Below are 20,249 nucleotides of genomic sequence, written 5' to 3'. Positions count from 1 at the left end.
AGTGATTGGGTGGCAGCAGGGAAGTCCCTGTCTGTATGTCCCCTCCCAGGCTCCAGTGCTGCTCTTGTTCTGAGGTGGGAACACTCTCTTGCCCTGTGGATTCCACTCTGCACTCATGTACTGGGAGGAATGCAGACAACTTCGGATCTTAAGCCAGGGGCTCTCAGGTGGAGGAGAGCATGTGCTCCACTTCCCTTTGTCCCCCAAAGCATTGTGGCTCATGGCACTTTCCTATACCCTAGGGTCAGCCCCCCACTACTGGTCAGAACTCCAAGAATCCTGTAACTCTCCTGTGCCCCCCTAGACCTTTGCAGTTGCTATAGTCCGAGTGAGTGCTAGGGAATGTTTGTGTGGAATCCAACGACAAGGAGAGTGAAGGATACAGGCACACAACGGGTGCATAAGCAGTATGGCTCTCGCCAACTTGGCCTGGGTCTGAGGTGGAGGGAAGCAACCTTCTGAGGGCTAGCAGCCCAGTGCTCTGTTCTTTAGAAGTTCTCAGTTTGCTGATGGCAACAGCACTTGGGATCATGAGGGTGGAGGGGCTCTCTGAGAGTTCAGAGCTGGCAGTCTGCTGCAGGTATGAGGGGAGGAAAGATAAACACCCCTACCTACCCTTTCTGTGGGACTCAAAATTCCTCAGGGGGTCAATCTCTGCCAAAATATTGCATCTTCTTGTCCTGCTCCACAACTTTTTTCCACGGGATCTCCAGTGGGTTCTGGTACTCTTCTCTCAGTATTCTACCTGGGCTATGCTATTTCACCTGAAATTTTTTCTCCTTTCTGTGATGATCTTGATGTTTCAGTCAGCCAACTTGCCTGCCTCCCTCCCAAATTTTGAATTCTTTATCTGTCATTTCAGAATTTTCATTTTAGTTAGGATGCATTGCTAGAGAGCTAGTGTGATCCTTTCAGGGTGGTCTTTATACTCTTTTTTCATACTACCAGAGTTCTTATGCACATTCCTTCTCATCTGGAGAAGCTGCCACTTCTTATTTTTTAATTTACTTTTGTTCATATGGGAATTTTTCCCCCTGTTAAGGATGTGACTGTAGCATATGTTGGGTAGGGACCTTTGATATTGTTGAATGGCGCTTTCAGAGGGCCAAGGTTCTGAATGAACTCCTTGGTTATATATAGCCTTAGTGTGGTGCTTTCCTCAAATGCTAGTTATTTGTAGATTGTAGCAGTGGTGTGCTAGGCATGTAGGCAGACACTTCTTGCCAAGAAGGGGAGATGGAGGTCTTCAGAAGCTTATCTCTTTCCCCAGCACTGTGAACTTCTAACAGCATGAATTATATTGGGACATGCAGTTCATCCCTCAGGCCAGTAGGTGGCGCCTGCGGGTAAGCGTCAACGCGTGGGGGGGGGTGGGCGCTGTACACATATGTTAGCCAATGTGATGGACTGGACAAGTTGGTCTTCCTGCTGGTAGGTGACCCTTGCAGGAAAGAGCCAGCTGTGGTGGTGGTTGTGGGATTTATGCTTGGCCTTAATTAATCAGAAGTACTTGAATGTCCCAGATGATGGGCGGGACCTTGGAACTCATAGGGGTCCCCATCCTGTGTTCCTCCACCTCCACCACCAACCACCACCACTGCCATGGTGGAGGAGCAAAGCCAGGTTGGGTGGGGCTGAGTCAGGCAAGCCTGTTTCCACGCTCCCGAAAGGCGGGTGCAAGTGCTGACCCCAGTGGCGAGAGGGAAGTTCCTAGGCCACTGGGGCAAACTTCCCGGGAGCTGTGGAGGCACCTCCATCACCAAAGAACCTGCATGAAGGGAGAGGGGTGGCCGGGAATCCATATCCCAGCAAACAGTAGTGGGACCTGCTCAGCTCCCACTCCCCTGACCCAGTGGATTTTCCTCCTCCCTCCAGCATCCGGTAGCCAGCATTAGGCCAAACCAGGTAGGCCAATCTCTAGCAGTCTGTATTCAGTTCGTGAAGCCACCCTGGACCACAAGTCTTCCTGCCAAGGACAGAATACATGGATTTCGGGCCACACCCTTCCCAGTCCCCTCTTGTGAAGGAAGGTGTGAGGGGGCTGCTCACCCTGCTCACAAGGCGCAGCACAAACCCACACCATTCTCCTCTCAGTTCTGACTATGGGACTTCTTTCCACTCAAGGTCAGATCGCAGATCTCATCCTTATTGCCCCTGAGATGTGATCAAGTCCTCGGGGGACAGGACCAGGCCAATGGACCTGTCCTCAGGCCTCCTGAATTTAAGTACTGTGATAGGGAGTTATGGGCTGGTCCTAGGCTGCCCATGCGGGACAGTCAGGCAGGTCAATGGCAGTTGGGCTGTGGGCCTATCACCGGGAATGGTATGCCCCTCTCCATTGGAGCAGTCAGGCGGGCAGCTCTGGAAGAGGGTCCGCAGGTGTGGGGTTCATGGTCTAAACACCCCTCAGTCCTGCAGTAGCCCACAGCTGCAGCAGAACTTGTCTTTGGGGTACTTGTCAGCACTCAGGTTCCCATCTCCCTCCCTGGCCCAGTAGCCTGCAGAGGCAGAGGTGACTTCAGGGCAGGGCTCAGGGCCTTGGGGGACAGGCTCCCAGAATGACTCTGCACTGCAGTTGCCCTGGATCCAGTGTTCAGAAGCCTGTGGAACTCCACTTAAGTTTGAGCAGTGCCTCTGCATGATCTTCAGGCAGCTCCCTATGCCAGTCTAGAGGCCTGTAAGGGTTTAGGAGCTCTTTTGTAGCTAGGATTATAAAGATCCATGGCTGGAATGTGGAGCCCCAAGGGTCTTTCACTTACCCCTTCCCTGGGTCTGGAAGCCACTCAAGGCTTTCAGCTATCCCCACCAGGAAGCACTGCTTCCCCTTCCTTCACACTCAGTATGTCCTCTTGAGTCTCTGTTATATTCCAGGATTCTTTCCCAGACAAATTATGGATATTTAATCCATATCTTGGTTCTTCTCTGAGGAAGAGGCATGTGCCAGCTTCCTCTAGTGAGCCATATTGCTGCAAAATCCCTGAACCTCCTATTGTTTCTTTAGATATTTAAGGATGACAAGGAACTAGAGAGAATTTCTGCTTCTGTAGCAGGAAAACAGGGCTAGAGAGAGGTGTTATTAAAATTCTCCCTTTGCCTACTCTTCCCAAACCCCCAGGGGGTTGAATATGAGTGTTCAGGCATTTGATTAGCCATAAGCCAAGTGTAGGGAAATGATAGAAATGATTATGGATGACCTACTGGTTCAGGAGGTCCAATCAAAAATGGTAGCTAAGGCCACAAAGCAACATGGAACAAAGGAAAGAGCATGAGATAGATAGAGTCCAAAGCCCTGAGTTTGAGTCCTTCCTGCTTAACCTACTAGCTATATGGTTTTCGGCAAGCCACTTAACCTCTCTGAGCCTCAATTTTCTCAACCATGAAATGAGGAGAATTATCCTTACTCTGTAAAATGGCTGTAAAGCTGCAGTTTCCAGGGCATGGGGCGAGCCTGCTCCACTAAATATGACCCTGAACTTTCTTGCTCCCAGGCCAGTGTTCATAGCCCTTAAAAACTCCTTCTGATAAACCTAAAAAAAAAAAAAATCTCACTACCTCCTTTAGTTCATTTAAAATTTCCAAGCAAGTTAAATATTGTAAGTAAAAATAAGCCAAAGCAAGAGTAATTCTGAATATTTTTCAATTTACATAGTTACCCCATTGTCCTTGGAAATTCTATGCACCCTTTCAGGGAAAGGATGGTATTTACCACCCACTCACCAAAATAACAGGTACTTGGGTTCACACTAATATCTCCTCCTGGGCTAACCATGCCTCCTATTCTAATCCTCGTAGACTTAAAGGTCAAATTCACACATTCTTCTTCCCCAAAGAAGCTTTTCTTGACTGTACCCACCAGCCCAAGCCAATGTGGCTCCCCTTCTCCAAATTCTAACACCAACTGTGAAGACCCTTACATACTATGTTCTTAGCACACTTAACCACCATGTTGCTCACAGCTTTTAGTTTTATCTGCTCATTTAGGCTGTTCACAAGCACTCTTCCTTCCTTGGTCTTGCCTCATTCAGGAGTGTCCACAGAAGAGCAGCAGATAAAGTTCCAGAGGTTTTTCTAGTCATCTTCTGCAAATAGCAAGGGGACAAAACCCTCCTGAGCCCTGGTTGCCTGTGATCCTGTTGGGACCAGGCTGCCTACATGCCACTTGTTAATGGTGGTCTGAGTGCCTTCACAGGGACATGATGAGTAGGTACTAAAAAAGATGCTATTTGGACTATCACAACTTCCCTGCCTAATAAAGTTCATCATTTCTAATAAAATGCCAGCCTTCCTCCTTTTCCTTTCTGCTCATCCAAGTTGGAGGATATTAAGGGAGCTAAGGCTTCTTCAGGAGGGTCCTGGTAGTCTGCATACAGACACCTAGGCCCTGGCCCTAGCCAATGGCTCAACAAGGAACCTACCTCCATCCCTGACATTACATAATTGAAATAGTTCCAAGTTATTTAAATTTGGCTTCGATGGGCATTCCTGGAGTTTAGTATGACGTTGCAGGACATTTTGTACAAATGACAGATGCTGCAATCTGGGGAATGCAACAGTTCAGGACTGAAGCCTGCTTTACCTGTCAGGAAGGTTCTCCCTGCTCCTATAGAGGGGACCCTGTACTCTCTTCTAGCTTGGACCATGCCAGTTTTCCCTCCAGAGCCCAGGGAAGGCACATGGGGCTGAGACTGGGCTGATGTCGCTCACTACTGTATTCCAGTATCTAGAGTGTATGCTTAATAATCACAACAAAACAACAACAACAACAACAACAATAATAATAGCAAAAATGGATACTTATTATGTGTCAGGCCCTATTCTAAATGCTTTGCATTTATTAACTTAAGTAATCCTCACAACAGTCCTCCAATGTGGGTACTGTAATAACCCCATTTGATATGAAACTATAGACATAGAACAATTAAGAAACTTGCCTAAGAATAAAAGCTACTAAATGTCAGAGGTGGGCTTTGAGTTCAGGTTGTCTAGCTCTAAAATCTGTGCTTCTGTTTAAGTAATGTGTTATCTTGCCTTCTGGTAAAAAAAGTGCTGAATGAATGATTAGTAACACTGAATATACAGTAACAGTATAGCTAACATCTACAAAGTACTTACTAAATGCCAGGCACTGCATCTGCATTATCTCATTTGACCCTTACAACCTCCCTTCCTTCTAGATACCATTATGATTCCCATTTTGCAAATGAAGGGATAATTATAAGGACAAAAAGTTTGCCCAAGGTCACACAACTCATAGAAGAAAGGAGATTGGTGCCATCTAGTCTGGCCCTAGCACCTGTGCTCTTAACACTATATGCCATTTCTCCCCACTACCTCAGGGGTTTCTCTCCCAAAGCCTCCTGAGATGAGTTTTATCATCAGCTTGATTTTACATTGAGGAAAATAAGAATGAAGTTAAAGAACTTGCCCAAGGTTAAACTAGTAAGGGACAGAGTTTAGTACTCAGGTATTCTGGTTTTAAATCCCTATACTCTTTCAGCTCTATCCCCATTGCTGTTGCTATTGTTGTATTTGTGAGTTGTCCCAAATGGCTCATCCTCCAAGTCTGGTCCGTCAGTTCAAGAAGAGATGGTCCAAATGTAGAAACTTCCCGGAACAGAAGAAGTCCTTTGTCCAGCATCATTACATGCCGTTTAGTTCTGATCCCCCAGGGTATGGTGAACTTAGCAGGAATACAGAGCAGTTATGAAACAGGGAACAACCATGTCTATACTGGCAAAATTCATGACAGAGGATGCAGGAAAAGCATGTTTGGGGAAACTGTAGGGCTGCAGGAACATTAGTGGATGATTGAGGAAAGGGGATCTACTCCCTTCGACAGTAAATAGTGAAAGAGAAAAAAAAGGAGAAAAATCCCCTCAAAGCAGCAAAAAAAATTTCTAAAATAATATCAGGAAGAAAATAAAACATGCAAAAATAACAAGGCAATGAGACACAGAGGAGCACAGATAGCCAGCACAGAGGATAAGAAGAAAGAGAACAAAGAGTCTTACCTGGACTTTTCAAAAGAAAAGTGACAAGGAAAGAATGGGGACAGCAAAATTAAAGAAGTGGTCAGGTAATTAGAAGTCACTGGTATCTTTCCCATCTACTATAATTGCCGTTTAAAAGTGCCTTCACACACACACACACACACACACACACACACACACACACACACACACACACTGAAACAAGCTACAGGCTGCACAAGTTGTTGCAGTGGCTCAGTCAATCCCAACTCCTGATGTACAAAACAGGTAAGTTTTTGCAAAACTGACTGGGAATTAAGAGAATCTTAAGAGTAGGTTAGTGTTGAGCCTAAGAATACTGAGTTATAGAAATGCCCCCTGTATTTCTGGAGACAAGATTTGATTTCAGAAGTCAAATAAGGCTTTGCCTTAAAGAAAAAATAAATGTGTTAGTTCAAAAGCTGCCTCGCCTCAGGAGGGCGTCTCATTGGTCAGTAACAGCTGCACTTCAAAGAGACAGTTGTAAACTGGGCCTATGGTTCTCACCTGTTTTGAAAGACAAGACAGGCCTCGCCCAGAGGCATGGGTTGCTGGAGCTGACAGACAAAGACCCCCGGAGATGAGAGCTGATCAAATAGATATGCTAATGCCCAAGCCGGGCCCAGATAGATATGCTAATGCCCAAGCCGGGCCCAGATAGATATGCTAATGCCCAAGCCGGGCTCAGAAGGAACCATGCGGTTAAAGTAATTAACATAAAGCATAGCTTATGTTGACTTCTGAGATCATCTCCGTCTCCAAGAACACAATCACTGGAGCCAAGATGTCTCTGTTTTTTGCTAAAGTAATAGCCTTATCATAAAACTTAGAAGTTTGCCCCAAGAAGATTTTGTAACTCATTGTTCCCCTAGATAGAGTTAGTTAAAGGATCTGTAGTAGCCTTTTAGGAGACTTTGGCCCTAAACCATGGGCAATGGGAGCTTGTATCTACTCTATAAAATACCTGTGTGGAGTTTCAGTCTTTGATATATTTTTGCAGGAAGAAATATATCCATCCGGATTCCTCCTTTCTCTATTTTCATAAACCTTTACTTTATAAACTATATCTTTGGCTCTGTGTATTATTATTATCATTATTTTATTTTTTATTTCTGTTTCCTACTATTTTTTCATCCTTTGCGATGACCCCTGCCTGAGACCTGATTGGAAGAAAAAACCTCTTTGCGGGGAGCGTAGCTAACTCCCCGCAGGTTAGGAACTTAGTGGCTGGGCCACATGATCCTGGAGAGAGATCAGACAGAGTGTTTCAACGTCTCCTACACTATCTCTGGCAGATAATCATCTAGCTCATATTTGGGTACATGTAGTGATGGGGACCTCCCTACCTTATGAGGCTGCCTATTTCTTTGTTGGGGGTGGGAGAAGACTGAGATTATTGAGCACCTACTAGGTGCCAGGCACTCTATCGGGCATTTTACATGCACTGATTTTATTTAATCTTCATAATAATCCTGTGGAATAGTTATTATCCCCATTTTACAGATGATATAATGGAGGTACAGGAAGTGAAAAGTCACTTGCTTGAAATTGTATAGTTAGTGAGTGTTGGAACAGAATTTGAGCCCAGAATTATCTGACCACAAGTTTGTGCTTTATCTATCACTCAACATTGCTTCTGTCTGTAAGGAAACCATGAGAGAATCTGAAATGCCAGACTGAAATACAGATAATCTCTGTACAGTGCAATCCTCCCATCAACTAATTTAGTTACAAAATAGAAACTGAGTTTAATGGAACATGACTTGCCCTTAGGAAATCAATGCTGAACCCCTGTGATCACTGTATCTCTTTCTAAATCTTCATAAACTGCCTAATAGTCTATTATATAATTCTAACAACCTCAATAGCAATAATGACATAGAGGTTACCAGTATGGAATCTGGAGCCAGCTTACCTGGATTCAATTCCTGGCACCATCACTTATTAGCTATGCATCACACCTTGGGAAACTTATATATCTTCCCTGTATCTCACTTTACATGTCTTTAAAATAGGAATAATAATAGTAACTACCTCATATACTTGTTGTGAGGATTATATTAAGTTAGTGAATGTAAAGTTCTTAGAACAGAATCATAGAGATACTTAAATGCTAATTCATTATCATTTTATTGTCAATCTATATTTTCCAGAATATATTATTATTTTTTTAAAACTAGCACATTTTCTTATCTATAGTGTTTTCACAGATCTCCTGGAACACGTAATTCTGTCAAGATTACCTACAGCAATTCCTCTGGAGACATTTTAGAATTATTTAAGTGCTCATGGATGTATATATTTTTAAACTACATGACACTTAAATTCTGTTAGACTATAAGCCCCATGAAGGCAGAGCTCATAGTCTAACACAGAACAGGGGCTCAATAAATACTTACAGCATGAAGGAAAAATTCAGAGCAGTGAAGTGCTATCTTACAACCTCAGATACTTTGAGATTTGATTCCCTTTTAGTCAGGATTTTGCTCTTTTTTCCCTTGACAGAGAAGAAATTTATGTCCCTCTGTTAACAGTAAATCATCTGCCTCAAGCAGGGAGTTGTCAGACTATCACTTCTTTTTTCTTCTTCATTTGAACTGATCTTTAAAAAAAATTATTGATATTATCTTAAGCATTTTTTATAACTAACTTTGACCCATTCTAGGATTCGTGAAACTATTTTTGGTCACTTCTGTTAAATATCCATATGTGAAATGTTACATATTATTTAGTCTCTTGCTAGGTAGGAGCACTTGTTTCATCTTTTTAAAATATCAACTCATCAGAAAGTTTAATGTAGTCACATTTGATTACTTACCTTCCTTACCTGCTTTATTCCTTGTAAAAAAGATTACTGAGCTTTTGGACATTCTTTTAAATTGTGTGTCTGAGGGGAGTGAGAGCCTTACTCAACTTGCCCTAGTCTCAGCCTTTTCCCTTCCTTTTCTTTGTAGATTTCCTTTGTCAAAGGAATATTCACCCTCCAGGAAGCCTTGTCCATTCCTCCCAGCTCTATCTCAAGATGAGAATCTTCTGTAGTAATAGCAAAAGATCCCTAAAGAACCCGGCAGACAAAATACCTTGTCTCTCTGCATACCTTCTTTTGGCCCCACAATCATTTATCAACAGTTAATTCCCTATTTGCTGAACAGAAAAGATCTATTGTATTAATAGATACCAAATGGAAATCCCAACACAAACATCAGATAATTTTAATGGTCTTTGAACAATCAGGGTGTAGCTGCTCTGCTCTGGGAAGCCAGTGTTAAGATGACCCATGTATGTGGAGTTAGTAATCCCAGGCTCCAGGCTGGCTTTGCTTTGGGAAAAAAAAGCCTGTGGTTCTTGCTAGAACAAGAAAGCTCCCATTTGAGGGAAACTATGCTTGCTTCATGGTTCCTCTCTTTCTTTTTTCTGTCATCCCTGTTGCCTGCTTCCCTCATCTTGCCAGCTTAGCTGGTCTGAACCCACAGCCCTATCTTAACTTCCAGTTTCTTCCAAATTATTAGCTCCCACTAGCTGGCTTAAAAGTTGACTTATCACTCCATCTTGGCCTTCCACTGCCCCTTGGTTCCTAAACTGAGTCTACTATTCATCTTGTTTCTTCCCCTTTATTCCTAGCCTCTGCCTCACTGTTTTGTGTCCTGGCTCTTGGCCCTATCTCCTGTACCCACTGCTTTACAGAGCCCACCCTCACATTTTACTTAAAGTAACCCCAGCCTTGGCTGACAGATACGAAATTAGCAGGGTCTGGGGGTGGGGAACCCTAAAATAAACAAGGTTTCTAATTGTTAGCTGTCTCTGTGACTAGTTCTGAGCATGAACATACCTTAGGGAGAAGAATGGGCATACGACTGTTATTGACATGGCTGATATGCTGAGAATGTCTTTGGTTACCTAAATTAACCCTCAAAAATTCTGCCTCCTGATTTTATGGAAATCCTGGGAAGAGTTGGCGGGAGCTAAAAAGAGGCAGTGATGCTTAGCTGAGTTTCAGATTCATAAAAGTTCTTTCTTCCAGGGTCAGCTCCAGACTAAGGTAGTTATTATCCCAATTAACTAGCTGGCTATTGGTTCAAGGGCTGACATTCAGATCTTATTGCCAAACACTGAGGTAGTCTGAATATAAGCTCAATTTTTTCTCTCAATCCACTGTCAAAGGCAAATGGATAAAGATTTAATGCAATATGTGACACACACATGCACATGAACAGAAGGCAGGGGTCTTAAAACAAACATGTGGTTCATATCCCAGCACAGAACAAATTAGCAGTGTTTGCCCTTGTGTTTTGTGACTCAGAAGTCCTCTTTAGAGGTATTCACCACTGGGTGAAGGAGAGGACAAAGGGACTAGATGATGGTAAAAGAGGCAAAGGTAGGACAGCGAATTTGGAAAGTCACTCTAAGCACTCGGTTCCTCCTTCGTCTTTTACTTGCCCTGGTCCCAAACTCTTCCCAGCCAGTCCCCAGAGACACAACTGGTCTGAACTCCCTATCCTTATTTAGGGAGGAGGTGTGTGGAACAGTATGCCATAAGGAGGGATCATGCTGAGAACATATGCCGCCCTCTCCACCAGCACCAAGGAGAAGAGGCCAAGAAACCAATAATCACAGAGTTATCCAAGGGTCAGTGGTAAGAGTGAGACCTCTCCTCAAATGGATTACAAAGATCGAAGGGTGGGTGAGAACATGGTTGGGAGTTGTGGGGAACCAATGCACCTTGCATAGGAAACGGGTAGAGGAATGTGGAAAATTCCTATATCACAAAGGTACCTACCTGTCAGGGCAAAAGTAGGAGGCCCCTTATTGGTTCCTGGGGCAGAGAAGGGCCAGGTGGCCAGAGCCATTAGAGTAGAAATGAGGAAAGGTGCTCGGGGAAGCTACTGTTTACCAACTGGGATAGAAATATTTCAATATTTTTAACAACTGGTACAAACCAGCTGGCTATCAGCTCTGGGTGGAAGGGATTGAGAAGTAGCACTATGAGGGTCATGAAGGAAAAGAGTAAAAAAGATACCAAGACAAAAGGTACCAACTACAGAGTTTCACGGTTCACAAGCCAGCCCTGCCTGTGATATTCATGCCACACTAGTGCTCCTGATATGGAATTGCTGCCAATCTCCTGTTTTTCCCCCAGTAGTTTTCCCCCACTTGGTTTAGAGCCTGGGGATGACAGAAAGGAAGGGGCTAGTGCCCCAAGGTGCCCATCTCCCTCAGGGAAGAAGGGGGCAGAATTACCTTCTTGCAGAGGACCATCTGGTGATCAAACAGGAAGAAGACCCGCTGCTGGTTGCGGCCATAGGGCTGGTATATCCAGGCCATCTCCCCAGTGTAGATCAGCTCCGAGCTCCTGTCTAGGATGTCCTCGCCCTGGGAAGGACATGCAATGGTGAGAGGCAGCCAGGTAGGAGAGATGATACCTTTACCTGCCTAGAAACACTCAAGGCTGGGCATAGACTGGGGATGGAGGATGCCAAAATGGGCCTGGTGTGGAAGGAGGGAGGGAGGGACTCCTGAGAATCCTCAAAAGGCTTTATAACTTCATGAGCTAGGAAGACCCATTCTCTTGTTCACCCTGAGGCCAAATGAGAGCTCCACCACCTAGGACTACTACAGCTTCTCTACGCCAGTTACTCTCTAGCCCTAGAGGTACCAGCTGCCATGCATTCTCCCTCTCTCATCTTCTCTATGAATCTCCCTTTCTGCCCAAGTATCTCAATCCCTGCTGTCATCTATCTCAGTCTCTTTCTACTTGAAGAGTGAGCCTCAGCAGGTGGTAGAAGTCTCTCTGCTTCCCACATGAGTAGATGGGGACAGGGACAAGGGAGGGCAAGAAAAGAAGATCATGATAGATGGAGAGAAAGAGAATCCACTCATCCTCTTATAATTGTTTTTTCCTTCTCTTCTCAGTGTATTAAAAATCTATTGATTAAATAGGAAACTTTAGAACCACATGCTTCCTTGGGCTGTTGTCCAGAGAGCCTGGAACTACTTCTCCTTCTTGCTACATATAGTCAGACACAAAAAAAGCACCAAGACACCTGACTACTAGCTAATTCAATTATATAGAGTTGCCAAGGGACCCCCTTACTTATGGCAACTTTGATAGGTCAGATGTATGTTGGGGATATGTGACAAATGCCAAGCCAAACTTGTCCCCTGTCCTCAAGGAGCTTACATCTCAGCAGAGATTAATGCAGGTGTGCTCAGAACTGATGGAACACAAGGAAAACCAAATCAAAGCCATGGGCACAGGGGTGAGTGTTCCAGGGCCTATGTGAAGATGAGGACAAAGAAGAGTGGCACAAGATGCAGAAGAATGAATACTTCCTGAGCACCTATATGGATCAGACATTGTGCAAGATAGTTTTAATCTATCTCATCTGGGCCTCACAATAGCCCTGGGAGTTAGATATTCTTGCTCCCATTTTACAGTTCAAGGTACAGAGAGATCAAGTGATAAGCCAAGGTTGCCCAGCTAGCTCTCTAGAGATCCATGACTCAACCCCAGTCTCTGCAGCTCCAGAGAGTGTGCTTACCCTTTCCATTACATTATCTCTAGGCCAAAAAGTCACTGGCAGACCAGTCCCTTCCTCTCTTTAGGTCTCAGTTTTCCAAGATGTTAAATGAAGTGTATGAGGATGATTTTTATGTCCCTAGCCCTGATAATATAACACTAAGATCACAGCCTTGCATCTAAAAGCTTCAAGGTAAGTTTAGAGATGGGGACTCTCACATCCTCCCAGAAATAATCAGAGGCAAACACAGCCTAGGCAGGGTAGTAGGCCAGAGAAATGGGCATCTGGAAATGGTGTTCTCCAGCACACTACTTTTTTTCCAGTCTAAGGGATGGGAAGGAGAGGGGGAGCTCAGTGGAATTATTTTCTAATAAAATACCCTGAAAAAAGCTCAGAAATACTACTTCCACTCCAGGCTTCACCTCAGGATTACCCAGGAACTAGGTAAACATTCCTTTTAGAGTGGCTGACATATTAGCACAGAACCTCTGGAGGCTGGGCACTGGGAAAGGAAGCCCTCAGGGTTGGAGAGCAGTGTACAACTTTCCTGCTGGGGGGATGGGGAGCTGAGAGGGGTATCAGTTTACCACATCCCACCCTGATGAAGGCTAGGAAAATGTGCCACAGTCCACTTTGAATATGTATGAAGTGAAATAAAGCCATAAAAGAGGGCTAGTGCCATAAAAAGATGGCCAAGGTGACTTTTAAAGGTAACACTATCTAAACTGTGGATTATCAGACCAGGAGGATTACGCAGTATTATCTGGTCCGCCCAGTGCACCAGCCAGAGGCACTCCAATTTTCTTTTAAGTATTTGCCACATGTAATTCCACCAAGCAAAAAAATCTTGAAAAAATACACCTCTAATGCTCACCCAAGCTGACTGACTTGAGCAACACACTATTCTCTCTGTGCCTGTTTCCTCATCTTTAAAATGGGGATAATAACAATACCAACTTTTCGGGTGTTGTGAGAATTATTTAAATTAACATATATAAAATGCTTAGGAAAGTGCACATCACACTATAAGCTCTATATAAGTGATAGTTATCATCTTGACTATTGCTGTGTGCTTTAGGTACTATATCCTGTCTCCTATTAATACAACCCGATAAGAGATGTACTGTTACCGCCCTCAAAACCAAGGTCAGCGAAATTGGAAGTAATTTGCCCAAAGGGGCAAAACTTAGACTCTCTCCAATGTTCATGCTTTTAACCACTAAACCACATTAGAAGGATGACCTCCCTGCCAACCCAGTGGAATAACCAGCTGCCATGAAAGATTTCTAAGGTAAGACTCCCAAAAGACCTGGGTTCTGGGTTCAATGCTGCTACCAACTCACTCTGTGCCCTTGGAAAGTAGCTTGAACTCTCAACCTGTTTCCTCATTTGTAAAGTGGGGATAATATTAATATAACAGTTCCTATTTGACCGACTTCATACGATTGCTTGAGAGCATCAAATCAGCTCATGCAAGAGAAAGGAGCCTCTCATTTTTCAGAGCTCTTACCCTTGCATCCTCTGCCCTACTTGTACCACACATCTCTTTGTCTTGCCCCAGAAAGTGAAATCCCTTCCCACTGCCCCCCAGAATAGGCCTTCTGTTCCATTTCTTTCCTCCAGGATTTTGCTTACCCTGTTTCCTCTGCTGGGAATGTATCTTCCCCTACTAGATGGCCAAGGCCACATTTCATTCATTTCTGTATCTCCAATGCCTAGCACAGGGCCTGGCATAGAGGTGATGCTCAAAACATAAGTCTCCTAGTGTCACATATTTTCTCTAAACCCTCCAGCGGCTCCCATCTCATGCAAACTAAAAGCAAAAGTCCTATGAGGGCATGATCTGACCTCTCATTGCCTCCATGACCTCATCTGTTCCCACCCTTCCCCTTATTCACTGCACACTGGCCACCCTGGCCTCATTGTTGAGTACACACTCCCTATTTTAGGGCCTTTGTATTTGTTCTTACCTCAGCCTAAAATGTAGTGCCCCAAGAAAGCCACATGATTTGTTCCTTCATCTCCTTTAGGTCTTTTCTCAAACGTTGCCTCCTCAGGTAGTACCCCCATCACTCTCTAGCCTGTTATCCTACTTTATTTTTCTTCATAGCCCCTATCACTACCTGACAATATATATTATATGTTTGTTGCCTCTCCCCTATGCTGGAATATAAATTCAATGAGGGTAGGGACTTTGTCCTGTTCAATGATGTATTTGTAGAACCTATAATGAGGCCTGACACAGAGTAGATACTCAATAAATATCTGTTTAATAAATGAATCAATGGATGTTGAATGAATAGTGGCTACCAAAAACTACTGAAATATTTCTTGCCAGCTCCACCTTGCTTCTCTGGGGCCAGAACCTCAGAGAAGAGGCTTCACTCCATTCTAATTCATTCTAATTCACCCCATTCTGCTTGACGACTCCATTCTTATTACAGGCCAATTGATGTGGGGATGTGGACTAAGATCCAGGGAAAGAAGGACAAGGAAAATGCCATTCTTCTCTTCCAGTTTGTTTTCAATGCTGCCTACTAACAGGATGACAGGAAACTAAATCCATACAGCCCCATATTTGATATTCTGGTCCCAGGAGTCACTGTAGCTTTTACATGGATGCTTTTGCTGCCTCCATCACACTGGTTTTTGTTTATTTGTTTGTTTCCTCCAACTTCTTTAGATTCAATCTTCCAATGGTAAACTGGAATAGGCCCTTGGGTATTACACACCCAGAGTGGGAGGGATGGGGTGCCACAAGGAGGAAATCACAACCATATACAATCAAGCTCCCAAACATAAGCTATAAACTTGGGCTCCTAAAAATCTCCAGAAAAAAAAGATCAAAAAGAAGCTGTCGAGGATATGTTCCTTTCCCTTCATTTCATGTAGATTTAATGAGTGTAAAAGGTGGCAAAGTGACAGCTGAACCAAACCTCAGCATCAGAGGAATCAGAAATGGAAATTCCCTCAAAACTACAGTACCTGGGAACAGGTTCTTCTCCCTGCTGCTCCTCTAAATTGTTCTAAGGTATTTATTACTAGTTAGAGGGATGGGTGACACTTTTACTCATCCATTTATTTTTCAGAAGACCTAGGGGATAGGGCAGAGGGAAGGGTACTTTAGGACCTCCTAGTTCCCATAGATGGTAACTGGAATTGGGTAAAGAGACCCAGAATGTTCATGGAGTAAGTTGAGATAAGAGTCAGGCCTTGATAGAATGCAAGCTTCCTACTTTCTAGCCACATGCTCTGATTTATTGAACAGCCCTCAACTGCCTGCATGCTACCAACCCTCCAAATTCCTCTCCAAGGGAGATTAAGTTCTGAAGGTTTCTCTTATGACTCCTCTTTTTCATCTGATAAATGAAGCTGAAATTATCACACAGATGCTTCTGACAGTCATCGTGTTTGTTCAAACATCTGGGAGGCAAGGGGGTGGCAGAGACAGCAAAGCACTGCTTCTTTTTCTTGATTTGCAAGGCTTGTTCACAGCAGCCTTTGGCAATCTAGCAGAACCTGTCTCCTTGTCTGTTCAACTTCTTGGGCAGGTGGAATGAGTAAAGAACCTATACCAGGGAACCAGTGAGGTTGGGCCATCTATCCCAATAGTCATCAAGCCATGGAGTATCCACATCCTGCTGCTTTCTGGGGGAGACTCCCCAGCACTCATCCACTGTCTGACTGGGATTTGGATTTTCCCCTCAAGGTAGTCAAATGATTTATTTAGATATAGACCCTTTATTTCATAAACACACCATCACAGCATCACAAAGAAGAGCAATTGGGCTGTGGGAAGGAGAAGGATGAAAAAGCATATGATGCAGTAGTGAAAAGACCACTACATAAGAAATTAGGAGACTAGATTCAAGTTCCAACATTGTCACTGACTTGCTGTGTGGCCTTGGTCAGGAATAGGCCTCCCTCTGCTTCTCAGTCTTCCACCATCATTACAAGATGTGTGAGAATGAGTAAGAGTGTGTGTAAGAGTATGTGTGAGTGTGTGTGCACATATAAGAATGGTCAGAATTGTAGGGAGAGTCATCTAAGAGCCCTGGTGACTCTGACATCCTAGAAGTCCTTAAGACCAGGTATGGCAAATATGACAGACAATTCAGGCCTGGCCTCTGAAATGTAACTATCAGGCCTTATGAGAGAAAATACTTCCTATAGGGTACCCCCTCTGGAACTGGCAAGTTCCACAGTGACCTCAGAGTCTGAGAAGAGGGCTATGAGAAATTTTTCTTACCAATTGCTATAGACTAAATGTCTGTGTCCACATAAAATTCATATGTTAAAATCTGTTCCCCAATGTGATGGTATTTGGAAAAGAGGTCTTGGGAAGTGATTAGGCCATGAGGACAGAGCCCTCATGAATGGAATGGGATTAGTACTCTTATAGAAGAGACTCCAAAGAGCTCCCTTGCCCTTTCCATCATGTGAAGGACCCAACGAGAAGACGGCAGTCTATGAAACAGAAAGAGGGCCTTCACCAGACACCGAATCTAGTGGTTCGTTGATCTTGGACTTCCCAGCCTTCAGAACTGTGAGAAATAAATTTCTGTTGTTTATAAACCATCCAGTCTATGGTATCTTGTTATTGTAGCCCAAATGGAGTAAGACACCAATTTAGATGATGAGGGGCTTCACCAAGCAGGAAGGTGCAAGGAGTGTATGGGCTTGGATGAGATTAGAGGACCAATCATGTTAAAAATGAGGCAGAAATTGTTAGAATTGCCTTTTTGTGGCCCCCCCACAGACAAACACCCAGGAAGTTCCTCCTGAGATGCCAAGTCTTTAATCATAGCTCAGTGTTATGGAGTTTGGTGTTACTGAAGCTCCCTGGGTGGGCCAGGGAATTTAAAGCTGTTTTTGGTCCCCTGTGGCCCCTGCTCCAGAGACTGGGGACTCAGAGCACATGGAGGAATTCAAAGACCTTCTAGTCATTGGGAAAGGAGGAAGTGTTCCAGAGAATAAGAAGACAACTGCTGCTGGACACTTCCTCTTACAGAGAAACCTGCCAAAGTGAGAGAAAAACGCCTGCTTATCAGCCATAATTTTAGAGTGCCTTAGAGATGATGGGCTTGCTAGAAGCCATTAGGTCCAGTTCTCTGCCTCTAATCAGGCAATTGACCAAAGCAGAGCTGACACAAGGGAAGGAGAATCCATGATTTTCTAGTAAATCTGGGCCAGTTCTGGCTTCCTCTTATGAGCAAGAGAGTCTCTTTATATTGATTCCTCTCCCAGCATCTCAAAGAATCACTATGTTCTACTCTTGAACATTAGGCTTCAAATAGGACCCAGAAATATGTCCCCTGATCAGAATTTTGGTCTTTTTTCAGCTATCCACATTAGGGAGGAACAGACGTAGCAGAATAAAGGAAAGACAGGTTTTTTATGGACCTAGGTTAAGTAGCTGTTCGTAAACCTGATGTCTGGTCCCCTTAGAGTAGGCTAAAAACTACTTGAAATGTTAAGAGAGACACTATCACTTAATCACAAAAAATGACACCTGAGTTGAGGACAGTGGAATAGGGAGCTGGCTCTACTTCTATACTGTGAACACAAAGCTTAAGATTGCTGATTCCTCCCTGGTAGCATGTCTAGCCTCTCCCATTTTGGTTACATTAGCCTGTGGACTATCAGACTATACAACTTGGGCCTCAGAGATAAATGTGAAGTGCCATTATTCCTGGTTCTCTTAGTGGACATCTAGAAAGGGAAGGTTTTATTGACATCAGTTACTAAAGGCTTTCTGAGTTCAGAGAAGTCATGGCTGTTTGAAATTAAATGGAAGGCTGTTAGGGATTATTTTTTAAAAAGATGATAAAAATAGAATTTCATCTGTGGATTTTGTAGGAATGATGATCATGGCCTTGAGTGTGCAGGCTCGGATAGATCTAGTAGATAAGTTAGGTGAGGTAAGCCCACTAACTAGAAAAGTATCTTGGCTGTCCTGCATGGTTGGGAACAAGAGAACCAACCTCATATTCTGTGTCTGGGGGTAAATTTAATATGACTTAACTTAATACATTACTACTTACAGTAATACTTAATACTACTGAATATGCAAGTGTACATCTGGTGACCATAAATCCAGGACTTGAAAGAGCTTCAGAAAGTTACTACATCAACTCAATTGCTTCCTGGCTATACCCAAAGAAATGAACCTTTCATTTCTTAATGAAATATTGTCACAAAAATTTCTTCACTCTTCTTCGAAAGCTACTCAAGTACCGAACCCCTCTCATTAGCAGGAAGTTTTGCTGTGGATCTAACCTAAAGCCTTCCTCTTGCTCTTCAATTCTAATTCCTCTTAATCCATCCTTAGCTAAAATGGGATGCTTTTGCCAAGTTATTTCAACTCCCCAACACTTTATTGGGAAGGGTCCTACCTCCCAGTCTAGGACAGAAGCCTGCCACTGGGCAATCTTGTCGATATTCTCCAAACGTCGTTTGCGTTCATTGATCTGCTGAGTCACATTTCTCATGACAGCCAAAGCAGCTGCCACATATCTGTAGTCACTGTGAAGACACAAAAGTGCAAGTTGAATGAACCAATGTGCCATAGAACCAACATGCTAGATGCCAATCTAACATCTACTCTCTTCTACCTCCTTAGTAACAGAGTTCTGATTTTCAGATGGAAACCCATGCCAACTGGAATAAAAGACTACATTTCCTATCCTTTGTTTCATCAGGGATGACTATGTGACTAACTTCTCTGTCCAATGATATATAAATAGGAGCATTAGGCAAAACTTCTGAGAGATCACCGTTAAAGAGAGCACACCCTTCTTTAGCCCTTACTTAATCCTGATGCTTGGAATGTGGATGTGATGGCTGAAATTCTAGTAGCTATCTTGGGCCATAACAACAGGGTCCATACCCTAGAGATAGGATAGCAGAAAGCTATATATTTCTGATGACCATGGAGCCACCACACCAGCCACAGATCTCCTACCTGCAGACTTCTTTCACATGAGAGAGAAATAGACCCCTAGTTTTTCACAGCACTATTTTGGTATCCTATCTGATACAACTAGCCAAGGACCAAGAAGGGAGCCTCACACATAGCACAGTCCATACAACCTTACTAACTCTCCCACCACCTATTTCTAGGGAGCTTCTGCCCCAAATCACTATGGAATAATATCTCCACCTTTCCTCTTGCACAATATAGAGATAGGATATAGCACAGTAGTTAAGAACACAGAGTCTGAAGCTACTCTGTGGGTTGAAACCCCACTTTTTGTCACTGACTAGTAGTGTGGCTTTTGGCAAGTCTCACCCACTCTCTCATTGACTCAGTTTCCTCATCTGTACAATGGGAAGAATTATAGAATTTATTGAGGGTTTAATAAATTAAATGCAATCATCCATGTAAACTGTTTTACTCTTGGCTCAAAATAAATGTTAGCAGTATTATTATTATAAGTAAAATATTTCTCTAGTAGAGACATCACATAGGATGCCTAATAAAACCTCTAGTCCCAGAAGTATAACCCTCAGCCTCACTTTCTGGGAACTTGGATATTGGATAGCCCATGTGTTGATAGTTACACATCCTACTCAGTTTTCTATGCTTTTCTGATCTGATTTCCAATTGAATGGCTCCTGTGAAAGGCAGATTGAAAGTGAGATTTCAGTCATTTTGGTGGAGCTAAAATAAACTGAGAAGACAAGAGGATGCATTACAATGCAGTGTTAACACCTTTCTTTA

The 20,249-nt window shown here is 43.6% G+C and overlaps 1 protein-coding gene across 8 annotated transcripts in view; it reads right to left on the bottom strand.

The window, feature by feature from the left end:
- Nucleotides 1-20,249, bottom strand: part of ARHGEF9 (Cdc42 guanine nucleotide exchange factor 9) — a 324,866-nt gene that overhangs the window by 28,420 nt on the left and 276,197 nt on the right. For all 8 annotated transcript variants that reach the window (XM_045537711.1, XM_045537715.1, XM_045537712.1 and 5 more), the window contains 2 exons: nucleotides 18,922-19,051; nucleotides 11,247-11,378 (listed from right to left, as the gene is read on the bottom strand). In XM_045537711.1, the coding sequence (XP_045393667.1) occupies nucleotides 11,247-11,378; nucleotides 18,922-19,051 (262 nt within the window). The remainder of the gene's footprint in view (nucleotides 1-11,246; nucleotides 11,379-18,921; nucleotides 19,052-20,249) is intronic.

This window comes from Lemur catta, chromosome X (genome assembly GCF_020740605.2).
Source record: "Lemur catta isolate mLemCat1 chromosome X, mLemCat1.pri, whole genome shotgun sequence".
Classification (NCBI taxonomy): Eukaryota; Metazoa; Chordata; class Mammalia; order Primates; family Lemuridae; genus Lemur; species Lemur catta.
This window is presented reverse-complemented; position numbering and strand designations above follow the sequence as displayed.